This window comes from Macaca fascicularis, chromosome 19 (genome assembly GCF_037993035.2).
Source record: "Macaca fascicularis isolate 582-1 chromosome 19, T2T-MFA8v1.1".
In the NCBI taxonomy this organism is placed as follows: Eukaryota; Metazoa; Chordata; class Mammalia; order Primates; family Cercopithecidae; genus Macaca; species Macaca fascicularis.
In genome coordinates this window covers 844,401-864,116 of record NC_088393.1, presented here as the reverse complement: position 1 = coordinate 864,116, position 19,716 = coordinate 844,401, and the positions used below count along the sequence as shown (strand labels likewise).

Here is a 19,716-nt window from a genome sequence, read left to right as displayed (position 1 = left end):
GGCCGGGCGCCGACACCCAGAGGCACGAGCCTCCCATTTGTGTGGGGTGAGCACAAAGGTCAGGAGGGCAGTGCAGGCACAACTTCCCTCTTAGGCCACGGAATCTGAAACTGTGAGGAGGCAGTGGGGAGCCGCAGTGGTGTTTTTTAGCTGAAGTAGAGTCGGGAGTCATGTGCCACGGCCATGGCTGTTGTCCCACAGGTCTCTCCAGTCACGTGTCACGGCCGTGGGTGTCCCACAGGTCCCTCCAGTCACGTGTCACGGCCGTGGCTGTTGTCCCACAGGTCCCTCCGGTCACGTGTCACGGCCGTGGGTGTCCCACAGGTCCCTCCGGTCACGTGTCACGGCCGTGGGTGTCCCACAGGTCCCTCCAGTCACGTGTCACGGCCGTGGCTGTTGTCCCACAGGTCCCTCCGGTCACGTGTCACGGCCGTGGGTGTCCCACAGGTCCCTCCAGTCACTGGTGTCACGGCCGTGGGTGTCCCACAGGTCTCTCCGGTCACGTGTCACGGCCGTGGGTGTCCCACAGGTCTCTCTGGTCACGTGTCACGGCCGTGGGTGTCCCACAGGTCTCTCCGGTCACGTGTCACGGCCGTGGGTGTCCCACAGGTCCCTCCAGTCACGTGTCACGGCCGTGGCTGTTGTCCCACAGGTCCCTCCGGTCACGTGTCACGGCCGTGGGTGTCCCACAGGTCTCTCCGGTCACTGGTGTCACGGCCGTGGGTGTCCCACAGGTCCCTCCGGTCACGTGTCACGGCCGTGGGTGTCCCACAGGTCTCTCCGGTCACTGGTGTCACGGCCGTGGGTGTCCCACAGGTCCCTCCGGTCACGTGTCACGGCCGTGGGTGTCCCACAGGTCTCTCCGGTCACGTGTCACAGCCGTGGGTGTTGTCCCACAGGTCCCTCCGGTCACGTGTCACGGGTCTCTCCAGTCCCACAGGGCCCTCCGGTCACGTGTCACGGCCGTGGGTGTCCCACAGGTCTCTCCGGTCACTGGTGTCACGGCCGTGGGTGTCCCACAGGTCCCTCCGGTCACGTGTCACGGCCGTGGGTGTCCCACAGGTCCCTCCAGTCACGTGTCACGGCCGTGGGTGTCCCACAGGTCCCTCCGGTCACGTGTCACGGGTCTCTCCAGTCCCACAGGGCCCTCCGGTCATGTGCGATTTGATTGGAATAGCTAAGATAGGTTGGAGCTGGGAGAGACCACGGGATGCCGTGTGTTGACTAACAGTGTTCTTCCTTGTCTGTGGGGTCTTGCGTTTCTGAGGGTGCACTAGGTGTGGGTAAGGCAGTAAGAGGCAGAAGGGATACTGTTTTGCCCCAGGAAGGCCTTGCCCCCGCCCCGTCAGCAGCTGGGTTGATGTGCCGTCTCGAGGAGCTGGGCTGGCCTGGTCACCGCTGTGTAGCGTAGCTTCGCCTCTGGGTTAGCTGTGCGGTGGTGGAATCGTGGCCCTTCCTGCAGCCCAGACCCAGGCAGGAGGACCTGGAGGGCCCGCTCTGCCTTGGGGCTCTTCCGGATTCTTCCCACACCAGGCTCCTGGGACTAATGAGGCCTCCACCGGGCTTGGTCTTGTCTAACCTCTGGAACCTGTCTAGAACAAACGTGTTGTCCTCAGCTTTTCGGCGGCCATCAATAAGTTATTTGTGTTAGTTTGTTTAATGCTTTCCTTTTACAGTGAAGCGAAGGTCTTTGGTGACCTCCTGCCTGCTAACCAAGCATGGAAATCTGTTCTGCACAGAGTCCATGGCCGTGCCAGGAGGCCTTAGCCAGGGGCCTGCCTGGAGATCGGCGCTCCTGAGACAATTTCTGTGGGGTGGAGGTTGCTCAGAGCTGATGGTCCCAGAGTGGCACTGTCTGGGCCCCTACGGACCTGGCCCAGCTGCTGCTCTCTCCACGGTGGTCCTTGTTTCCTCGGTTTGTAGCTGCCGAGTAGGACGGCCAAATAAAACGCAGGCTGCCCAGTGAGCGTCGAATTACAGATAAACGAGTGGGTGAGCACGTCCCATGCGGTATTTGGGGCACACGCTGAAAACCGGTTTGTCGCTCCTCTGGGATTCAGATGTAACTGGGTGTCCCGTTTGTTTCTCGGATACCAGGACTCAGCTAGGGGTCCCTGGCGTTTGTTTGCTCCGTTCCTGGGCCGTTCCCGGGGATGCGGAGACCCTGGCGTGGAGCGCCGCCTCCGTGTGTCCGGCAGAGGGCGCCCGTGCCCCCCGAAGGCGGCGCGGAGCCCAGAGCGCAGCCCAGCCCCGTCCCCTGGTCCTGTGGCTTGCGGGCGGGGAGGGAGGGATGGTGGTCACTGCAGGGCAAATGTTGTTCCTTGTTCTTCCTTGAGTCGGAACCAGGTCCTTGGGGTCTGGGGGTCTCAGCAGCTTTGCAGACTAGTTGAGGTCTTCCAGGTGACTCTCCTCGCCTTCACCGGCTCCTGGTTTGGGGGGCAAGGATAGAAGCTACTATGCACCAGAAGGTTTGTGAATGGGGATTTAATCGAGTGTTTCACAGGGTGGCCCCTGCCACCTCCGCCCCCGTTTTGTACGAGAAGCAGGCGGAATCCAACTCTCCCCTCGAGAACACGCCGTTGCCCTCCACTGTTGCTTGTGTGTCTCGCCTTGCTGCGACCCAGTCAGAGCTCCCTGCAGTTGTCATGTCCCTGGTTGACCTCAGGCTCCGGGCACTGATTCAGCATCCCAGTAAGCACAGCCTGCGCACCCACTGTGTGCCAGCTCCCACTTTCCTGGAGCTTGGGGGAGGAGACAAGGACAGTGAGCAAACGTACAGACTGAGATGGTGGGAGGGGCTGTGCGGTCCGGGTTCTCTGCACGAGAGGCTCTGGCAGGGCGGCTGCTCCCCGGGTTGTCTGCGCGAGGGGCTCTGGCAGGGCGGCTGCTCCCCGGGTTCTCTGCACGAGAGGCTCTGGCAGGGCGGCTGCTCCCTGGGTTGTCTGCGCGAGAGGCTCTGGTGGCTACGTCCCGGGTTGTCTGCACGAGGGGCTCTGGCATCTGGGCTCTGGCAGGGCGGCTGCACCCCGGGTTGTCTGCACGAGGGGCTCTGGAGGCTGCACCCTGGGTTGTCTGCACGAGGGGCTCTGGAGGCTGCACCCCGGGTTGTCTGCACGAGGGGCTCTGGTGGCTAAGTCCCGGGTTGTCTGCACGAGGGGCTCTGGCATCTGGGCTCTGGCAGGGCGGCTGCACCCCGGGTTGTCTGCACGAGGGGCTCTGGAGGCTGCACCCCAGGTTGTCTGCACGAGGGGCTCTGGAGGCTGCACCCCAGGTTGTCTGCACGAGGGGCTCTGGAGGCTGCACCCCGGACTACTGCTGTGCGGTTTTCTTTGCTGTGACCCGGTGAAGACCTTCCTCACGGAGCTCACCGGACTCGCAGTGCTGACACTCGGAGGGTTACCCTGTCCCTGACTGTGAGGTGACACTAAATTAAGAGGCACTGAGGGATTGCAAAGTCTGAGTGGGATTCTGAATTCATGGGTTCTGGATTCTGAATTCGAAGGCAGCAGTTTCCAACCCTGTTAAATCTTGACCCCAGGAAGAAGGACTTCTACATCTTAACCCGGCAGACACATGATACTTACTGGCACTGTATTTTGTTTAACCCTCAAATGATGTCTCCTAATGTTTGGCCCCGGGTCAAGCATTTCACAAACTGTTTAATCTTCTCTACAATCCCAGGTGATAGCTAGTGTCTTGCCCCTTTATGCAGACAGACACTGAGGGATACCTTAGATGTCTTTCCACACCATCCACCCCCTCAGCCTTTGCTGCCCACTGCCTGCACGTCAAACCCACTGACGGGCACCTGTTTGACTCCAAGAGCCCTGGGCCGGAAACGTGGGAGACAACTGCTGTTCTGACCTTGAGCAAGTAATTCACCTCTCAAGTCCCAGAGAAGCACAGAAAGCAACGGCAGGTGTAGTGGCTGGCTGCACTCAGGTGGCACCTACTGTGTGCCAGGCCCCCTTTTGCCCACTTCACAGGTGTGTCAGTCTCCACAGAGTCCGTTTGGAAACGGCCTGGAGCTATCCAGTTTGCAGTGAGGCACCAAGGTGGCAGAGCCAGTGCTGGGCAAGAGGTGGGAGCTGCAGCTGCCGAACCCGTGAGGTTGCTTGCCTGGGGGTGGCGGCCTGGCCCCCAGGGGTGGTCTTGTCTCTAGGGGACCCAGCGTGGGGCCTTGTACCACCACCGCTTCCAGCTCTGCCATCTGCAGGTGAAGGAGAAAGCCACTGAGGCCTGGCCTCCAGGTCAGGCTGTGTCCCTGCTGGGAGCTGCACCGGCCTCAGGTTCTTCCTGTAAGGGAAGACCGGGCAGCTGGGGGCAGCAGCAGATCCAGCTCTGAAAGCTCTGACAAGAAGTTCCTTGAAGTGTGGTGGACCACAGTCAGCATATGCAGGAGATGACCCCAATGCTGACCCTAATGCTAATTCTTGCTTCCCCCACCAGATTTTAATCCTTATCCTGCCCAGGGATTTTAAGGGCTGACCCAAATCCCGACCCAAGGGGAAGGATGGAAGGGGGAACAGCCTCCAGCCTCACCTCCGCTCTCTGTCCTCCCAGGTCGACCCCACCCCTCTCCCGGATCTCTTCCTCCTGGCTTGGCCCAATCCCACAGCCCCCACTGTCTTTCCCCCTCCCACTTCGGCAAGCCCCTCCACATGACCTCTCCCTGCTCCCCAGCACACAGTAGGTGCTCGATAAAGAACCCTGCCTTTCCTTGACTCCAGTAGACGTTGCACCCTCTCCATGGTAGCAGAAAAGGTGGGTGGGCTGTCAGGACTACACTGACAGCAGCGGTCATTTGCAGACAGGTTGAAGGGCGGGGGGAAGCGCGGTGGTGATGCTGAAGCCTACGTTTATGTAGCATTTATGCGAGCCACGGTAACCCTCACGACCCTCATTCCGGCAGGAGCTACAGCCCCTGCCTCACCGTGAGTGCAGCAGGGAGCCTGAACCGCCTGCCACAGGTCCGCTTGCACCGTCTTCCCATCCAGCACCACACTGGGTGCCTTTGCTGTCTCCCAAGAGCCCCTTACCCATGGAGTTCCCCCACGTGCAGGTGTCTGACCACCCAGGACCCGGGAAGCAGGGTCGAGGAGCTCCCAGTTGAAGTCCAGTTGCTGAGATGCACCCTGTTTTGGTGTTGCTGGGGCAGGGGCTGATGGTGGCGCTGAACAGGTTTTAGAGGAGGTTCAGGGTGGCGGCGGGTCCTGGCGCCCAGCAGCTTGTTTCTGATCCCAGCCCTGCCACTTGCCAGTAAGTGACCGTGAGTGGCAGAGGTCAAGGCTGGACTCCGGGAACGTGGGCCTGACACTCTTGAGGCCTCCCGGGTGGTCCCAGCCGAAAGGACCCAGTGTGGGCCCCTTGGGCCTCGGTTTCCCTGGCGTGGGTGCCCTCAATCCCCAGGCACCCTCAGCTCAGGGCTCCCCAGGACCCGGTGGCGGCACAGACCCCGGCGCCATTTCGTGGGGTCCCCTGCTTCTGGCGCCCCTGTGCTGTTCTGTGCGGCGGGAGGGCAGGTGCGCCGGGGACACCCACACCGTCGCCAGGTGGGTCCCGAGGAACTGCAGCTTCTCACGTGTCGGGGCAGGATTCTGTGCGAGGAGGAAAGAAACTCCTCCAATGAAGCTGCGTCGCCCCTTCAACGTGAAGGTGCTTCCTGCTTTCGGGGGGTTCGGGGTGCACAGCGCGGCTGCCACTTCCTGAGGAGGAAAGTGGGGGGACCCGTCCTCCCCGCGGCCCTGCCGGTCCCGCGTCTTCCTTCTCCACGTCCCCCGGGGCTCCGAGGCCCGACCCGCGGGAACCTCCAGCCTCTGTCAGCCTCACACCCGGGTCAGGGCCGGGACTCCAGGCGGACGAGGGCCCCGTGGCGCCCAAACGCTCCCCCACCCGCTCCTTTCGGCGCCACGCGGGGGCAGAGTCCGCGCTCCGGGGCCGCCACACCCCTCCGCGCCCCTCCGCGCCGCTCCCCTCCGCGCCGCTCCCCTCCGCGCCCCTCCCCTCCGCGCCCCTCCCCTCCGCGCCGCTCCCCTCCGCGCCCCTCCCCTCCGCTCCGCTCCCCTCCCCTCCGCGCCCCTCCCCTCCGCTCCGCTCCCCTCCACTCCCCTCCCCTCCGCGCCCCTCCCCTCCGCGCCCCTCCCCTCCGCGCCCCTCCCCTCCGCTCCGCTCCCCTCCACTCCCCTCCGCTCCCCTCCGCTCCGCTCCCCTCCCCTCCGCTCCCCTCCGCGCCGCTCCCCTCCGCGCCGCTCCCCTCCGCGCCCCTCCCCTCCGCGCCCCTCCCCTCCGCTCCCCTCCGCGCCCCTCCCCTCCGCTCCCCTCCGCGCCGCTCCCCTCCGCGCCCCTCCCCGCCGCTCCCCTCCGCGCCGCTCCCCTCTGCGCCGCTCCCCTCCGCTCCCCTCCCCGCCCCTCCCCTCCGCTCCCCTCCGCTCCCCTCCCCTCCGCTCTCCTCCCCTCCCCTCCGCTCTCCTCCCCTCCCCTCCGCTCCCCTCCGCTCCCCTCCCCTCCGCTCCCCTCCCCTCCCCTCCGCTCCCCTCCCATCCGCTCCCCTCCCCGCCCCTGCCCGACCCTCCCCTCCCCTCCCCGCCCTACCTGCCCTTCCCCACCCCTGCCCGACCCTCCCCTCCCCTGCCTTACCTGCCCTTCCCCGCCCCGGCCAGACCCTCCCCTCCCCTGCCCTCCCCGCCGCTCCCCTCCCCGGCCCTCCCCTCCCCTCAGCGCAGGGCGGGCTCCGCACCACGTGACCCCGTGGCCGGGCCGGGACGCGACGGGACGCGCTGGGACCGGCGTCGGGGGTCGTGGGGACCATGCAGCGGAGGTGGGTCTTCGTGCTGCTCGACGTGCTGTGCTTACTGGTCGGTAAGAGCCGCGGGACCCGGGCGTGGGGGGGACCCTCCTGGGACGGACACGCCCCCGGCTCCGCGCAAGTTTGCAGGGGAACGGGGAGGCTGCACGCCCGGGTCCCTCCGAGGCCCAGACCTCCCTCCGCGCCCCCCACCGCGCGCGCCCTCCCGGGCCCCGGGGTCCCCGCGTCCCAGGCCCGGGGGGTTGGGGGTCGCGAAAGGCCCGGGGAGCCGGGACCGGCATCCCCCGCCCCCGCAGCAGGAAGTCGCTGCCTCCCCTCCCGCCCCGCCCGGCCTGGGCGGTGATTCACGCGGGCGGCGGCCCCGGCGGGCCCGGGAGGTGGGTCCGCGCCTCCGCCCCTGGGGTGGGCGCTCCCTCGACCCTGGCACCCAGTGCGTCGGTGGGATTCGAACCCCTGCAGTGCGGGGAGGTACAGCCGCCCTCCCGGCTCAGGCGGGGGAGACGCTTGGAGATAAAGTCTGGGTCCCAGGCTGGGGGGGTGCCGGGAGAACCAAACCTGTCCGGCGGGTTTGCGGGCAGATGGGGGGAAGGCCCCCCTCCCGCAGGGTCCCGGGAACAAAGGCCGAGTGTTTGCTCTGTGGCTGAACAGACAATGGCCCCGGAATTCTATCCCTGGGGGTGTCCTCCCCACCAACGTGTTTCCTGCTTCTCTGCCATCTCACAGCAGGGCCAAGTCCTCTCACTCCCAAAGGAGACCCTTTTTAGGGGGGGCCAGGTGACAGCAATAAGTCCCTGTGGGGTGTCTGCCAGCCTGGGTGCCATTTCCTGAGCACCTATGGTGTTATTTATTTAAACATTTAGGTGGCACTTTCTGTATGCCAGGTACTAAACAACATGCAAATAACGAAAACATTTCCCTTACAACAGCCTGTGAGGGAGGTGCCGAGTCACCTGCTGGAGGCCACACAGCAGGGGGAGGCCACACAGCAGCGGGAGGCCACACAGCAGCGGGAGGCACAGCCGAGATGGGGTTGGGTGTAGCTGCTGTGTGCCAGGGGTGGTGGCCAGGCCAAGTGCACCTCCGTTCTGGAAGCTCGCGCACATCACGGTTCAGTCAACACTGAGGTTCCAGATGCTGGCATGAGGGCAGTGTGAGGGCGGGAAGGCTCCCAGGGGGCTAAACGAAGAGAAGGTGTCTGTCCTGGGGACCCCAGGGAGAGCTTTCCAGGCAGAGGGAAGCCCGGCGTCCATCTGAGTCTCTAGTTGGAGTTGCTGGGGCAAGGAAGTCGGAAACGGAGGCTAACCTGTGTGAGCCTCTGCCTCAGGAGAGCTGTGGGTAGGGGCTGGACTCCTTCTCAGCATCTTGTAATCCTGACTTTCCACCCGGCCGGCAACTGCAGGAGCCTCCTCCAAGGCCTCTCTCCGCCCTTACAGCAGCTCCAGCCCCTCCTGCGCAGGTTCTTAATCCCAGCTCTCTCCGCAGTCCTGCCCCAGTGCTTGCCTCTTCAGCCACTGTCCCGCCTCCAGGCCCCGGCGCTGCCCATTCTTTTTTTTTTTTTTTTTTCCTCGAATCTCGCTCTGTCGCCAGGCTGGAGTGCGGCGCGATCTCGGCTCACTGCAACCTCTTCAAACGATTCTCCTGCCTCAGCCTCCCGAGGAGCTGGGACGCCACCACGCCCAGATCATTTGTGTATTTTTAGGAGAGATGGGGTTTCACCAGGTTGGCCAGAATGGTCTTGATCTCTTGACCTCATGATCCGCCCGCCTCGGCCTCCCACAGTGCTGGGATTACAGGCGTGAGTCACCGTGCCCTGCCTGCCCATTCTATTCTGCATTCCCTCCACCGTTCTTGCTCTGTGAGGCAGACCTCTGTTTTCTTCACTGGATTATTTCCCCAGACTTCGCCAGCATGGAAGGTGCACGGTGTCCTAGGGCCCTTGACGTTGGCATGTGGGGAGGAGTGTGTGGTTCCCTGCCCCTCCGCTGACATTCAGAACTTAGAAAAGCCACACCCGTTTGTACTTGCCCTGCTGGGCCAAAGGATGCCCTGCCTTGGTTTGTCTCTGGGGTAGCCGATGCGGGCTTTGTCGTGCACCTGCCCCATGGAATAGGGAGCTGCCCTCCGCCCCTGTCCTCCGTCGCTGACTCAGGGCCCCCAGGAGCCCCAGTGCCATGGCAACACCTTCCATAAGTGGCTCTTAAATGTATCTTTGATCCCTGAGGCCAGAGCTGGGTCTGTCCTGGTCACCACGTGGCTGGCCCGTGGCCTGTCATGAGGATCGATGAAGGGGCAGGTGTGTGAACAAAGGCCTCTCAGCTGTGCCCCTTCCTTGGTTTTTTCCTGACTTCTCTGGCCAGTTTTTAGGTTAAAATAAGTCCCGCCTGATTTTAACAGATGTTTATTAAACATCCGCTCTGGCCAGGCCCTGATCAGGGTCCGGGGACGGTGTCCTGAACACGACAGGCCCCTCCTGGTGCCAGTGGGTGGATGGGGGAAATTAATGTCAGTGTCCCACCCGTGACTGCGTAATTCCACATGGGATTTGCATGTGGAAGAGGGGAAAAGAGCAAACCTTTCCTTCTGTGAGAGTGACGCTGGCGTGGACGGTCGGGAGGGGAGATGAAACTGAGAGTGGAAGTTACTCAGAGCTACTCTGGGGCCTGGCACATAAGTTAGAACTACTTTGGGGCCCGGCACATTGGCTCACAGCTGTAATCTCAGCACTTTGGGAGGCTGATGCTGGAGGATCACTCCAGCCCAGGAGTTTTTGACCAGCCTGGTCAACATGAGACCCCTGTCGCTACTTTTAAAAATTAAAAAAAAGGCCGGGCGCGGTGGCTCACGCCTGTCATCCCAGAACTTTGGGAGGCCGAGACGGGCGGATCACGAGGTCAGGAGCTCGAGACCATCCTGGCGAACATGGTGAAACCCCGTCTCTACTAAAAAAAATAAAAAAATTAGCCGGGCGTGGTGGCGGCGCCTGTAGTCCCAGCTACTCGGGAGGCTGAGGCAGGAGAATGGCGTGAACCTGGGAGGTGGAGCTTGCAGTGAGCTGAGATCGCGCCACTGCACCCCATCCCGGGCGACAGAGCGAGACTCCGTCTCAAAAAAAAAGAAAAAGAAAAAGATATTTCGTGCAGAGAGAAGTGCCTGTTCAAAGGCCCTGAGGTGGGTGTGTGCTGGGTTTGTTCAAGCAGCAGAAAGGAGGCCGTGAGGGTGTGAGGGGAGAGGGCCTGGGGAGTTTGTGTTTGTCTGAGGGGGATGGGAAACGGAGTGTTACTTGGGCCTCCCACGTGCTGTGGAAAATCTCTTCCTTGCTGTCTGGTGGGAGCAGAGGTGGGAGGCCTCCAGGCTAAGGCCCCAAGGCAGGTGCGTGGGGCCCCAAGGCCCCGCTGGTGAGAGAACCTCACAGCTCCCAGGCTTTTCCTCCCCACCAGCCTCCCTGCCCTTCGCTATCCTGACGCTGGTGAACGCCCCGTATAAGCGAGGATTTTACTGCGGGGATGACTCCATCCGGTACCCCTACCGTCCAGATACCATCACCCATGGGGTCATGGCTGGGGTCACCACCACGGCCACCGTCGTCCTTGTAAGGCAGGAGGGGCTCAGAGGGGCGGGGACGGGGACGGGGTGGGCACAGCTTTACCCTGGGGGCCTGACTGGGTGGCACAGCCCTGCCCTGGAGGTGTGTGGGGGGCTGGGGGACACAACCTTGCCCCGAGTGGTACTTGTGGGTAATAGGACCCCCTTTAGAGTCCTCAGCTCTCCGGCAGCTTTGGGGAGGCCCGTGGGGAGGAGTGAGGGTTCCTGCGGCTGCCCCCCCCGGGCCTGAGGCCCTTCAGCTGCCCCACTTGCAGGTCTCGGCTGGGGAAGCTTACCTGGTGTACACAGACCGGCTCTATTCTCGCTCCGACTTCAACAACTACGTGGCTGCCGTCTACAAGGTGCTGGGGGCCTTCCTGTTTGGGGCTGCTGTGAGCCAGTCTCTGACAGACCTGGCCAAGTACATGATCGGGCGTCTGCGGCCCAACTTCCTGGCCGTCTGCGACCCTGACTGGAGCCGGGTGAACTGCTCGGTTTATGTGCAGCTGGAGAAGGTGTGCAGGGGAAACCCTGCTGAGGTCACCGAGGCCAGGTGCGTGTGGCTAGCAGCCTTCACTCTTGGGGGGAATGGGAGGTGAAGACACTGGGAGGCAACAGGCAGCTGGTCGGGCAGGAGCCAGACCTCAGGGTTCCGTGGGCCCTGCAGACACGGGAGGCAGAGGGGAGCAAGCTCTGTCTCCGTCTCCCCTAAATTTCACGCTCTGCCCTTTTCTGCACTATCTTTTTTTTTTGAGATGGAGTCTTGCTCTGTTGCCCGGGCTGGATCTCAGCTCACTGCAACCTCCGCCTCCTGGGTTCAAGAGATTCTCCTGCCTCAGCCCCGCTAGTAGCTGGGATTACAGGCGTGTACCACCGTGCCGGGCTGATTTTTGTATTTTTAGCAGAGACAGGGTTTCGCCATGTTGGCCAGGCTGGTCTCGAACTCTTGACCTGGTGATCTGCCCGCCTCGGCCTCCCAAAGCGCTGGGATTCCAGGCGTGAGCCACCGCGCACCGCCTTCTGTACTACCTTCTTACTATCTCTACTGATAAGTCCTTAAATTTTTCACCTAATTGTTGTCCTTTTTAAAAACTGAAATAAAATTTGTGTCAGATAAAATTCACAGTTTTTTCCATTTTAATGTGTACAATTCATTTTTTGTACATTCACAATGTTGTGCAGCCATCTCCTCGCCCTAATTCCAGAATATTTTTGTCACATCAAAAAGAAATCCCACAGCCTGGGGAACATGGCAAAACCCCATCTCTACAATGAATCAAAACATTAGCAGCCACGATGGGGTGCACCTGCAGTCCCAGCCCCGTGATGGGGTGCACTGCGCTCCCAGCAACTGTGGAGGCTGAGGCAGGAGGATCCCCTGAACCCGGGAGGCAGAGGCTGCAGTGAGCCAAGATCATGCCACTGTATTCCAGCCTGGGAGACACAGCGCGACCTTGTCTCAAAAAAAGAAAAGAAAGAAAAGAAGAGAAAAGAAAGGAAAAGGAAGGCCGGGCGCGGTGGCTCAAGCCTGTAATCCCAGCACTTTGGGAGGCCGAGACGGGCGGATCACGAGGTCAGGAGATCGAGACCATCCTGGCTAACACGGTGAAACCCCGTCTCTACTAAAAAAAATACAAAAAACTAGCCGGGCGAGGTGGCGGGCGCCTGTAGTCCCAGCTACTCGGGAGGCTGAGGCAGGAGAATGGCGTAAAAACCCGGGAGGCGGAGCTTGCAGTGAGCCGAGATCCGGCCACTGCACTCCAGCCTGGGCGACAGAGCGAGACTCCGTCTCAAAAAAAAAAAAAAAAAAAAAAAGAAAGGAAAAGGAGCCCTTGTGCCCATTAGCTGTCACTCCTCCCCCAGCGCCTCGCAACCACCACCATCCTGCTTTCTGTCTGCGGATTTGCCTGTTCTTAATGTTTCATATAAATGGAATCATACGCTAATGTGGTCTTTTGTCTCTTTTTCTTTTTCTTTCTTTTCTTTTTTTTCTTTTTGAGACAGAGTCTCGCTCTGTCGCCCAGGCTGGAGTGCCGTGGTGCGATCTTGGCTCACTGCAACCTCCGCCTCCCGAGTTCAAGCGATTCTCCTGCCTCAGCCTCCACAGTAGCTGGGATTACAGGCGCCTGCCACCATCCCCGGCTAATTTTTCTGTATTTTTAGTAGAAACAGGGTTTCACCACGTTGGTCACTGTGGTCTTGAACTCCTTACCTCGTGATCCACCCACCTTGGCCTCCCAAAGTGCTGGGATTACAGGTGTGAGCCACCACGACCAGCCCCTCTTTTTCTTTTTCTAATTAAAAAAATGGCAAGGGGGCCAGGCAAGGTGGCTCACACCTGTAATTCCAGCACTTTGGGAGGCCAAGGTGGGTGGATCACCTGAGGTCGGGTGTTAAAGACCAGCCTGGCCAACATGCTGAAACCCAGTCTCTTACTTAAAATACAAAAATTATCCGTGCATGGTGGCGTATGCCTATAATCCCAGATACTCGGGAGGCTGAAGGAGAGAATCGCTTGAAACTGGGAGGCAGAAGTTGTAGTGAGTCGAGATTACGCCATCACACTCCAGTCTGGGCGAGAGAATGAGACTAAAAAAAAAAAAATGTGTTTTGCCTCCTGGGTTTACGCCATTCTCCTGCCTCAGCCTGCCGAGTAGCTGGGACTACAGGCGCCCGCAACCACGCCCGGCTAATTTTTGCATAAGTTAGTGCATTCTTGTATGTTTTTGAAGTTCATTCATGCTGTAACATTCGGTCAGTTTTTGCTTTATGTATTTTGGGATTCTGTTGTTTAGTATATTTACTTTTATAATTGTTATATCTTTTTGATAGATTGACCATTTCATCATCATAGAATGATATATATGAGTTTTGTCTCAATTTTGTCTTGATGTCTATTTTGTCTGATAGTAATATAGCTATTCTGGTTCTCTTTTTGTTACTGTTCGCTTATAATATTTTTTTTTTCCATTCTTGGACTTTCAACCTGTTTATGTCTCTGACTCTAAAGTAAGTGTCTCATACCTAGCATAAGATTGGGCCATGTTTTTTAATGTATTGTCCAATCTCTGATTTTTTTTGAGACAGAGGCTCACTCTGTTGCTCAGGCTGGAGTGCAATGATCTCAGCTCACTGCAGCCTCGGACTCCCAGGCTCAAGCCATCTTCCCACCCCAGCCTCCCGAGTAGCTGGGACTACAGGCATGTGCCACCACATCCAGCTACTGTTTATTTTTTTTGGTAGAAACGGGGTTTTGCCATGTTGCCAAGGCTGGTCTTGAACTCCTGAGCTCAAGCGATCCACCCACTTTGGCCTCTTAAAGTGCCGGGATTACAAACGTGTGCCACCGCACCCAGCCAGATCTCTGACTTTTTACTTTGTGTGTGTTTGTGTGTGTGTTTTTTTCATTATATATTAATCTTTTATTGAATTAAGGCATTTAATTAAACTTTGACTTTTAATTGGAGAGTTTATTTATATTCAATGTAATTCCTGATAAGGAAGGACCTCTGTCATTTTGTTTAGGTTTGCTTAGGTTATTCCTTCTTTTTTCAATTCCTCATTACTGTCTTTTTTTTGTTTTGCTTTTAATTTTTTTTTTCTTTTACAGATGGAGGTCTTGCTATCTTGCCCAGGACTCGAATTCCTGGGCTCAAACCATCCTCCCGCCTCTGCCTTCCAAGTAGCTGGGACTACAGGCATACACCACCACATCTGGCTGGTTTTTAAATTTTTTTATAGAAATAGGGTCTCGGCCGGGCGCGGTGGCTCAAGCCTGTAATCCCAGCACTTTGGGAGGCCGAGACGGGCGGATCACGAGGTCAGGAGATCGAGACCATCCTGGCTAACACGGTGAAACCCCGTCTCTACTAAAAAATACAAAAAAGTAGCCGGGTGAGGTGGCGGGCGCCTGTAGTCCCAGCTACTCGGGAGGCTGAGGCAGGAGAATGGCGTAAACCTGGGAGGCGGAGCTTGCAGTGAGCTGAGATCCGGCCACTGCACCCCAGCCTGGGCGGCAGAGCAAGACTCCGTCTCAAAAAAAAAAAAAAAAAAAAAGAAGTAGGGTCTCACCATGTTGCCTAGGCTGGTCTCGAATGCCTGGGCTCGAGCAGTCCTCCCGCCTCAGCCTCCCAAAGTGCTGGGATTACAGGTGTGAGCCACCGAGCCTGTTCATGCTAAATAATCTTTTTCTTTTTTTTATTCTCTTTTTTTGAGGCAGAGTCTGGCTCTGTTGCCCAGGCTGGAGTGCAGTGGTGCAATCGTGGCTCACTGTAGCCTCCACCTCCTGGGTTCAAGCACTTCTCCTGTCTCAGCCTCCCAAGTAACTGGGATTACAGGTATGTACCACCACGTCCAGCTAATTTTTTGTGTTTTAAGTAGAGACAGGGTTTCACCATGTTGGCCAGGCTGGTCTCAAACTCTTGACCTCAGGTGATCCACTTGCCTCGGCCTCCCAAAGTGCTGGGATTACAGGTGTGAGCCACCACGCCTGGCCGAATAATCTTAATTGACCTGTTTTCTTTCTTTTTTTCCTTTCTTCTTTTTTTTGTTAATTGACCTATTTTCTTTGTTTGCTTGAGTTGGAGTCTTGCTCTGTCACCCAGGCTGGAATGCAGTGGTGTGATGTTGGTTCACTGTAACCACCGCCTCCTGGGTTCAAGCGATTCTCCTGCCTCAGCCTCCCGAGTAGCTGGGATTATAGGCGTGCGCCACTGCGCCCGGCTAATTTTTGTATTTTTAGTAGAGATGGGGTTTCACTCTGTTGGCCAGGCTGGTCTCGAACTCTTGACCTCATGATCCACCTGCCTCAGCCTCCCAAAGTGCTGGGATGACAGGTGTGAGCCACCGCGCCCGGCCAATCGACCTATTTTAAAGTTCACTGTCTCTTTTGCTTCCTCAGACCTGCTACTGAGCCCCTCTCAAGTGATTTTCCATGTCAGATAAATCTTTATTTCGTTCCTTTTATAACTTCTGTTTGATATTCTCTGTTGGATGAGACAATGTTCTCATATTCCTTTGGCTCTCTGAGCATTTTATTCATTTATTTATTTTTACTTTTTTTTCTTTGAACATATTTTAAATGGCCAACTAAAACTGTTTGTCTAGAACCCAGGCTCGATGGCACACACCCGTTGTCACAGCTATTTGGGAGGCTGAGGCAGGAGGATCGCTGGAGCCCAGAAATTCAAGTCAGGCCCTCTCTTAAGAAAGAAAGTTCGTAGTAAGTCCAACATCTGGGTGTCCTGAGGGACAACGTCTATTAATTGATTTTTTTTCCTATGTATTGTTGGCCACACCTATGTTTTTCTACATGCCTTGTAGTTTTTTTTGTTTTTTTTTTTGGAGATGGAGTCTTGCTCTGTCGCCCAGGCTGGAGTGCCGTGGAGCGATCTCGGCTCACTGCAACCTCCGCCTGCCCGGGTTTAAGCAAATCTCCTCCCTCAGCCTCCCGAGTAGTTGGGATTACAGGCGCCCGCCACCGCGCCTGGTTTCTCCATGTTACCCAGGATGGTCTCGATCTCTTGACCTCGTGATCTGCCCAAAGTCCTGGGATTGCAGGCATAAGCCACCATGCCCAACCTGTTTTGTTTTGTCCTAAATTGGGTGGTTAGAATATTATAATGTAGCAGCTCTGGAAATATGACCCTACCCCCTCCCCGCGTTTGTTCTTGCTGTTTGTTGCAGTGGTTATTTGTTTAATGCAAAGTCTGTATTTTTGTCCCGCGGGGCCGTTTCTTCCTATTCTTTTAGCCTAGTGGTCGTGATAGGACAGAGATTTCCTTCAACATCTGGAACCAAAGAAACCCACAAAACCCTCCCAGAGTTTGTAGAAGGGTCTGTGTGCATGTGGGGTCAGCCTTTCCATGGTTCAGCATGTTTTCAACTCTTAGCTTTCGCTTCCTGTGTGTGCAGAGCCTGAAGGCAGCCAGACGCGAGAGCTTCGCTGAGGGCCCTCGCAGACCTCTCCTGAGCTCCTGCACAGCTCTGGTCTAGGTTCCAAGCCCTCATCGCCCAGAGCGTTTTATTCCCTGGCCTTTCCCCTGCTCTGTTTGGTTGGTCTGTTGTTTGCCTCATCTGCTGTCGCTGGCCCCAGGCAGCAGAGAATCATAAATGTGTTGTGAATGTTTCCTCCAGATGTCCCCCAGGTCGTACCTCAGCACCGCAGAACGTCCAGTCAGGTGAGATCAAGGCCAGCCCTTGAGCCATACTCCCGTCCACAGTTGCAAGTAACGTCTGTTCTTGGAATCTGTGCTGGGCATGTGGTCTGTTAGTCTGTTATCCTCAGGCCACCACCAGTCTAGGCAGTGGGAGAGGGACCAGGATGAGTTAAGACGCCACAGAGCTGTTTGTTCTGAGATTCGGCCGGTTTGTCTCGATCAAGTCGTCTGGTCGCTGCAAGCTTTTGATTAGTCCCAAGAAAGTTGATTGGTGACTTTTTGGCCATTTTTCAAAATCGCTTTTGAAGTTTCTTGCTCTATTTTCTGTCTTCCGTTGATGTCTTTCACTGAATCTTGAATTTATATAGAAAGGAGTCTTCCCTCAGGTCCGCAGATGGGAGAAAATCCCGAAAAGAAACACAGTGAGAACGGAACTGTGGTGTCGCCTGCTTGCCAGACACGATTGTCTGCCCTGGGTTTTGGGTTCAGGCCTCAGGGTCTTCACGGATGAGGCGTCTCATGCCACAGCCCCAGTCAGACTCTTATCCCATTATCAGATAACTGGAACAGAAAAGGGGAACAGTTTCTGCTACTGGGATTTGACTACATCTAGCAGCAGCAGCCTCCGTGTCGAACCCTCCTTTCTGTGGGAGGGGCGGGGACAAGGGGGAGGTTGGAAGATGCTGAGAGCCACCTGCTCCTTCTCCTTCCTCAGGCTGTCTTTCTACTCGGGACACTCTTCCTTTGGGATGTACTGCATGCTGTTCTTGGCGGTGAGTCTGTTCTTCCAGGGCTTGCTTGTCGGGGGAGCCGTGGCTAAGTCACTCCCTTCCCTGGACCTCAGTTTTTCCAGCTGTAAAATGGCTGGGTAGTGGTGGTGATGGGGGGCTAACTGACTTGTTTATAAAAACAGGAGGCTTGGCCGGGCGCGGTGGCTCAAGCCTGTAATCCCAGCACTTTGGGAGGCCGAGACGGGCGGATCACAAGGTCAGGAGATCGAGACCATCCTGGCTAACACGGTGAAACCCTGTCTCTACTAAAAAATACAGAAAAACTAGCCGGGCGCGGTGGCGGGCGCCTGTAGTCCCAGCTACTCGGGAGGCTGAGGCCGGAGAATGGCGTGAACCCGGGAGGCGGAGCTTGCAGTGAGCTGAGATCCGGCCACTGCACTCCAGCCTGGGCGACAGAGCCAGACTCTGTCTCAAAAAAAAAAAAAAAAAAAAAAAAAAAAAAAAACCGGAGGCCCTGGGCTGGCCGGTGTCTGCCTCAGGCCTCAGTGCTGCCGTCCGTGCGGTGGGAGGGGAGCGCCTGCCAGGCGCACAGGCTAACGTGTCCTCTCCCCACCCAGCTCTATGTGCAGGCGCGGCTCTGTTGGAAGTGGGCACGGCTGCTGCGGCCCACAGTCCAGTTCTTCCTGGTGGCCTTTGCCCTCTACGTGGGCTACACCCGCGTGTCTGATTACAAACACCACTGGAGCGATGTCCTTGTTGGACTCCTGCAGGGGGCACTGGTGGCTGGCCTCACTGTGAGCTTCTAACCCTAACTCCATCCCCTGTGTTGTCCAGAGACCCCTCCCCACTCAACCCTCATCCTGCCCCGGGCACCCTTGCCCCACTAAGTCCTTCCCTGGGCCTCGTCCCTGTCAGTCCTCCCTGGGACCCCTCCTTCTGCCCCCATTTCACCCCGGGACCCCTTCCCCCCAACCCCAGTCCTTCCCTGGACCCCCCTGCATCCCCCATTCCTCCCCTGGGTCTCCTTCCCGGGCACCCCAGTCCTTCCCTGGACCCCTGGCCCTACTGCAGTTCTTCCCTGGGCCTGTCAGCTCCCGAGTGCTCCCCACTGGTCCTCCACTAAGTGCACTCCCTTCCCACCCCAGGCACTTTTCCTCTCATTGCCCACCGAGGCCTCTCACTCCCACCTGGGACCCTGTTCATCCCCCTCCTGCTCATGCCCATGTCCCTGGTACCTGGCCAGCCCTCTGCCCGTTCTCACCTCTCTCTGCTCTGCCAGGTCCGCTACATCTCAGACTTCTTCAAAGCCCGACCCCCACAGCACTGTCTGAAGGAGGAGGAGCTGGAACGGAAGCCCAGCCTGTCACTGACGTTGACCCTGGGCGAGACTGACCACAACCACTGTGGGTACCCGCACTCCTCCTGAGGCCGGACCCCGTCCAGGCAGGGAGCGGCTGTGAGTCCAGCTGAGGCCCACCCGGGTGGTCCCTCTGGCCCTGGTCAGGCACTGAGGGCTCTGGACGGGCTCCAGGAACCCTGGGGTGATGGCAGCAGTGAGCTGGCTCTGCTGCCCCCGCCCAGCACTGGACCAGGGGTCTGGGGGTGCCGGGTTGCCTCAGCATTTGGAGGGGGACCTGTTCCCATCGGTCCCCAAATATCCCCTTCTGTTTATGTGGTTAAGGAAGGGACCGAGAGATCAGATAGTTGCTGTTTTGTAAAATGTAATGTACATGTGGTTTTTAGTAAAATAGGACACCTGTTTGACAAGTGGTCTCAGCGCCTCTGTTGCTTATGGCCATTCTGGGACTGCGCTGCTCACATCAGAGGGCTCCCCTGCTGGGCTGGGCGGCGCTCGGGTGCCAAGCACACTCACCTGCTGTGACGGGAGAAGACGGAAGCCCGGCCCTTGCGTTTCTCCAGCACAGCGCTGGGGTCAAGGGTCAGGTGGATCAGCCCACACGGGGGACACTTCACTGCGGAGAGGGCCCTAAACAAAAGGCTCTCCGGTGGAAGGGCCCAGCCTCCCCCGGGGAGGCCTCCCTGGAGGGACTGGAAGGCCTCTGCCCCAGGTTCCTAGTAGAGGCGTCTGAACGGAGGCACTTGGGCTAAGCGTGGCGTGAGTGAGCACGTGGCTGGACCCACCCAGGGCCTGGGTCCTCGCACCAGCTGGGCACCGAGTCTGGGTGCGGAGGACAGGATCCCTGGGGGGTCCGCTGGGTAGAGCCTGTTGTCAGGCCTGAAGGATCACACACAGGATTTTCGCCTCAGCCCCCTTCTGAGCCCCTTCCACAGGTTCGCCCAGCCCTGTGTCCTTTAGGCCCAAAGCTGGTCTCTCTGGCTCGAAGCCCTCCCCTCCGCTCATGTCAACCCCCGTGCACCTGGGGGCCGCGCTTCTGAAACGGGTAATTCAGGGGCCGGTTTCCCTGAAATGATTACAAAA

The 19,716-nt window shown here is 58.3% G+C and overlaps 1 protein-coding gene and 1 long non-coding RNA gene across 8 annotated transcripts; one reads left to right on the top strand and one right to left on the bottom strand.

The window, feature by feature from the left end:
* The first annotated feature begins 6,749 nt into the window (after positions 1-6,749).
* PLPP2 (phospholipid phosphatase 2) lies at positions 6,750-19,043 on the top strand. Of its 7 annotated transcripts, none has more exons than XM_005587311.4 (6): positions 6,750-6,817; positions 10,243-10,394; positions 10,663-10,940; positions 17,261-17,318; positions 17,894-18,070; positions 18,556-19,043. In XM_005587311.4, exons 2-6 carry the CDS (start codon positions 10,359-10,361, stop codon positions 18,700-18,702), a joined length of 696 nt encoding a protein of 231 aa, XP_005587368.3. In that variant the 5' UTR covers positions 6,750-6,817; positions 10,243-10,358; the 3' UTR covers positions 18,703-19,043. The 7 variants fall into 7 exon arrangements, with proteins under 7 accessions (XP_005587368.3, XP_005587366.3, XP_045234748.2 ...); XM_005587309.5 differs by having other exon boundaries at positions 6,750-6,858; XM_045378813.3 differs by lacking the exon at positions 17,261-17,318 and having other exon boundaries at positions 6,750-6,858.
* On the bottom strand, positions 11,792-12,852 carry LOC135968641 (uncharacterized). Its single transcript, XR_010583547.2, has 2 exons — positions 12,726-12,852; positions 11,792-11,915 (listed from the first exon to the last, which is right to left on the bottom strand). It is a non-coding gene; the product is annotated as an uncharacterized lncRNA (long non-coding RNA).
* Positions 19,044-19,716: the final 673 nt, after the last annotated feature.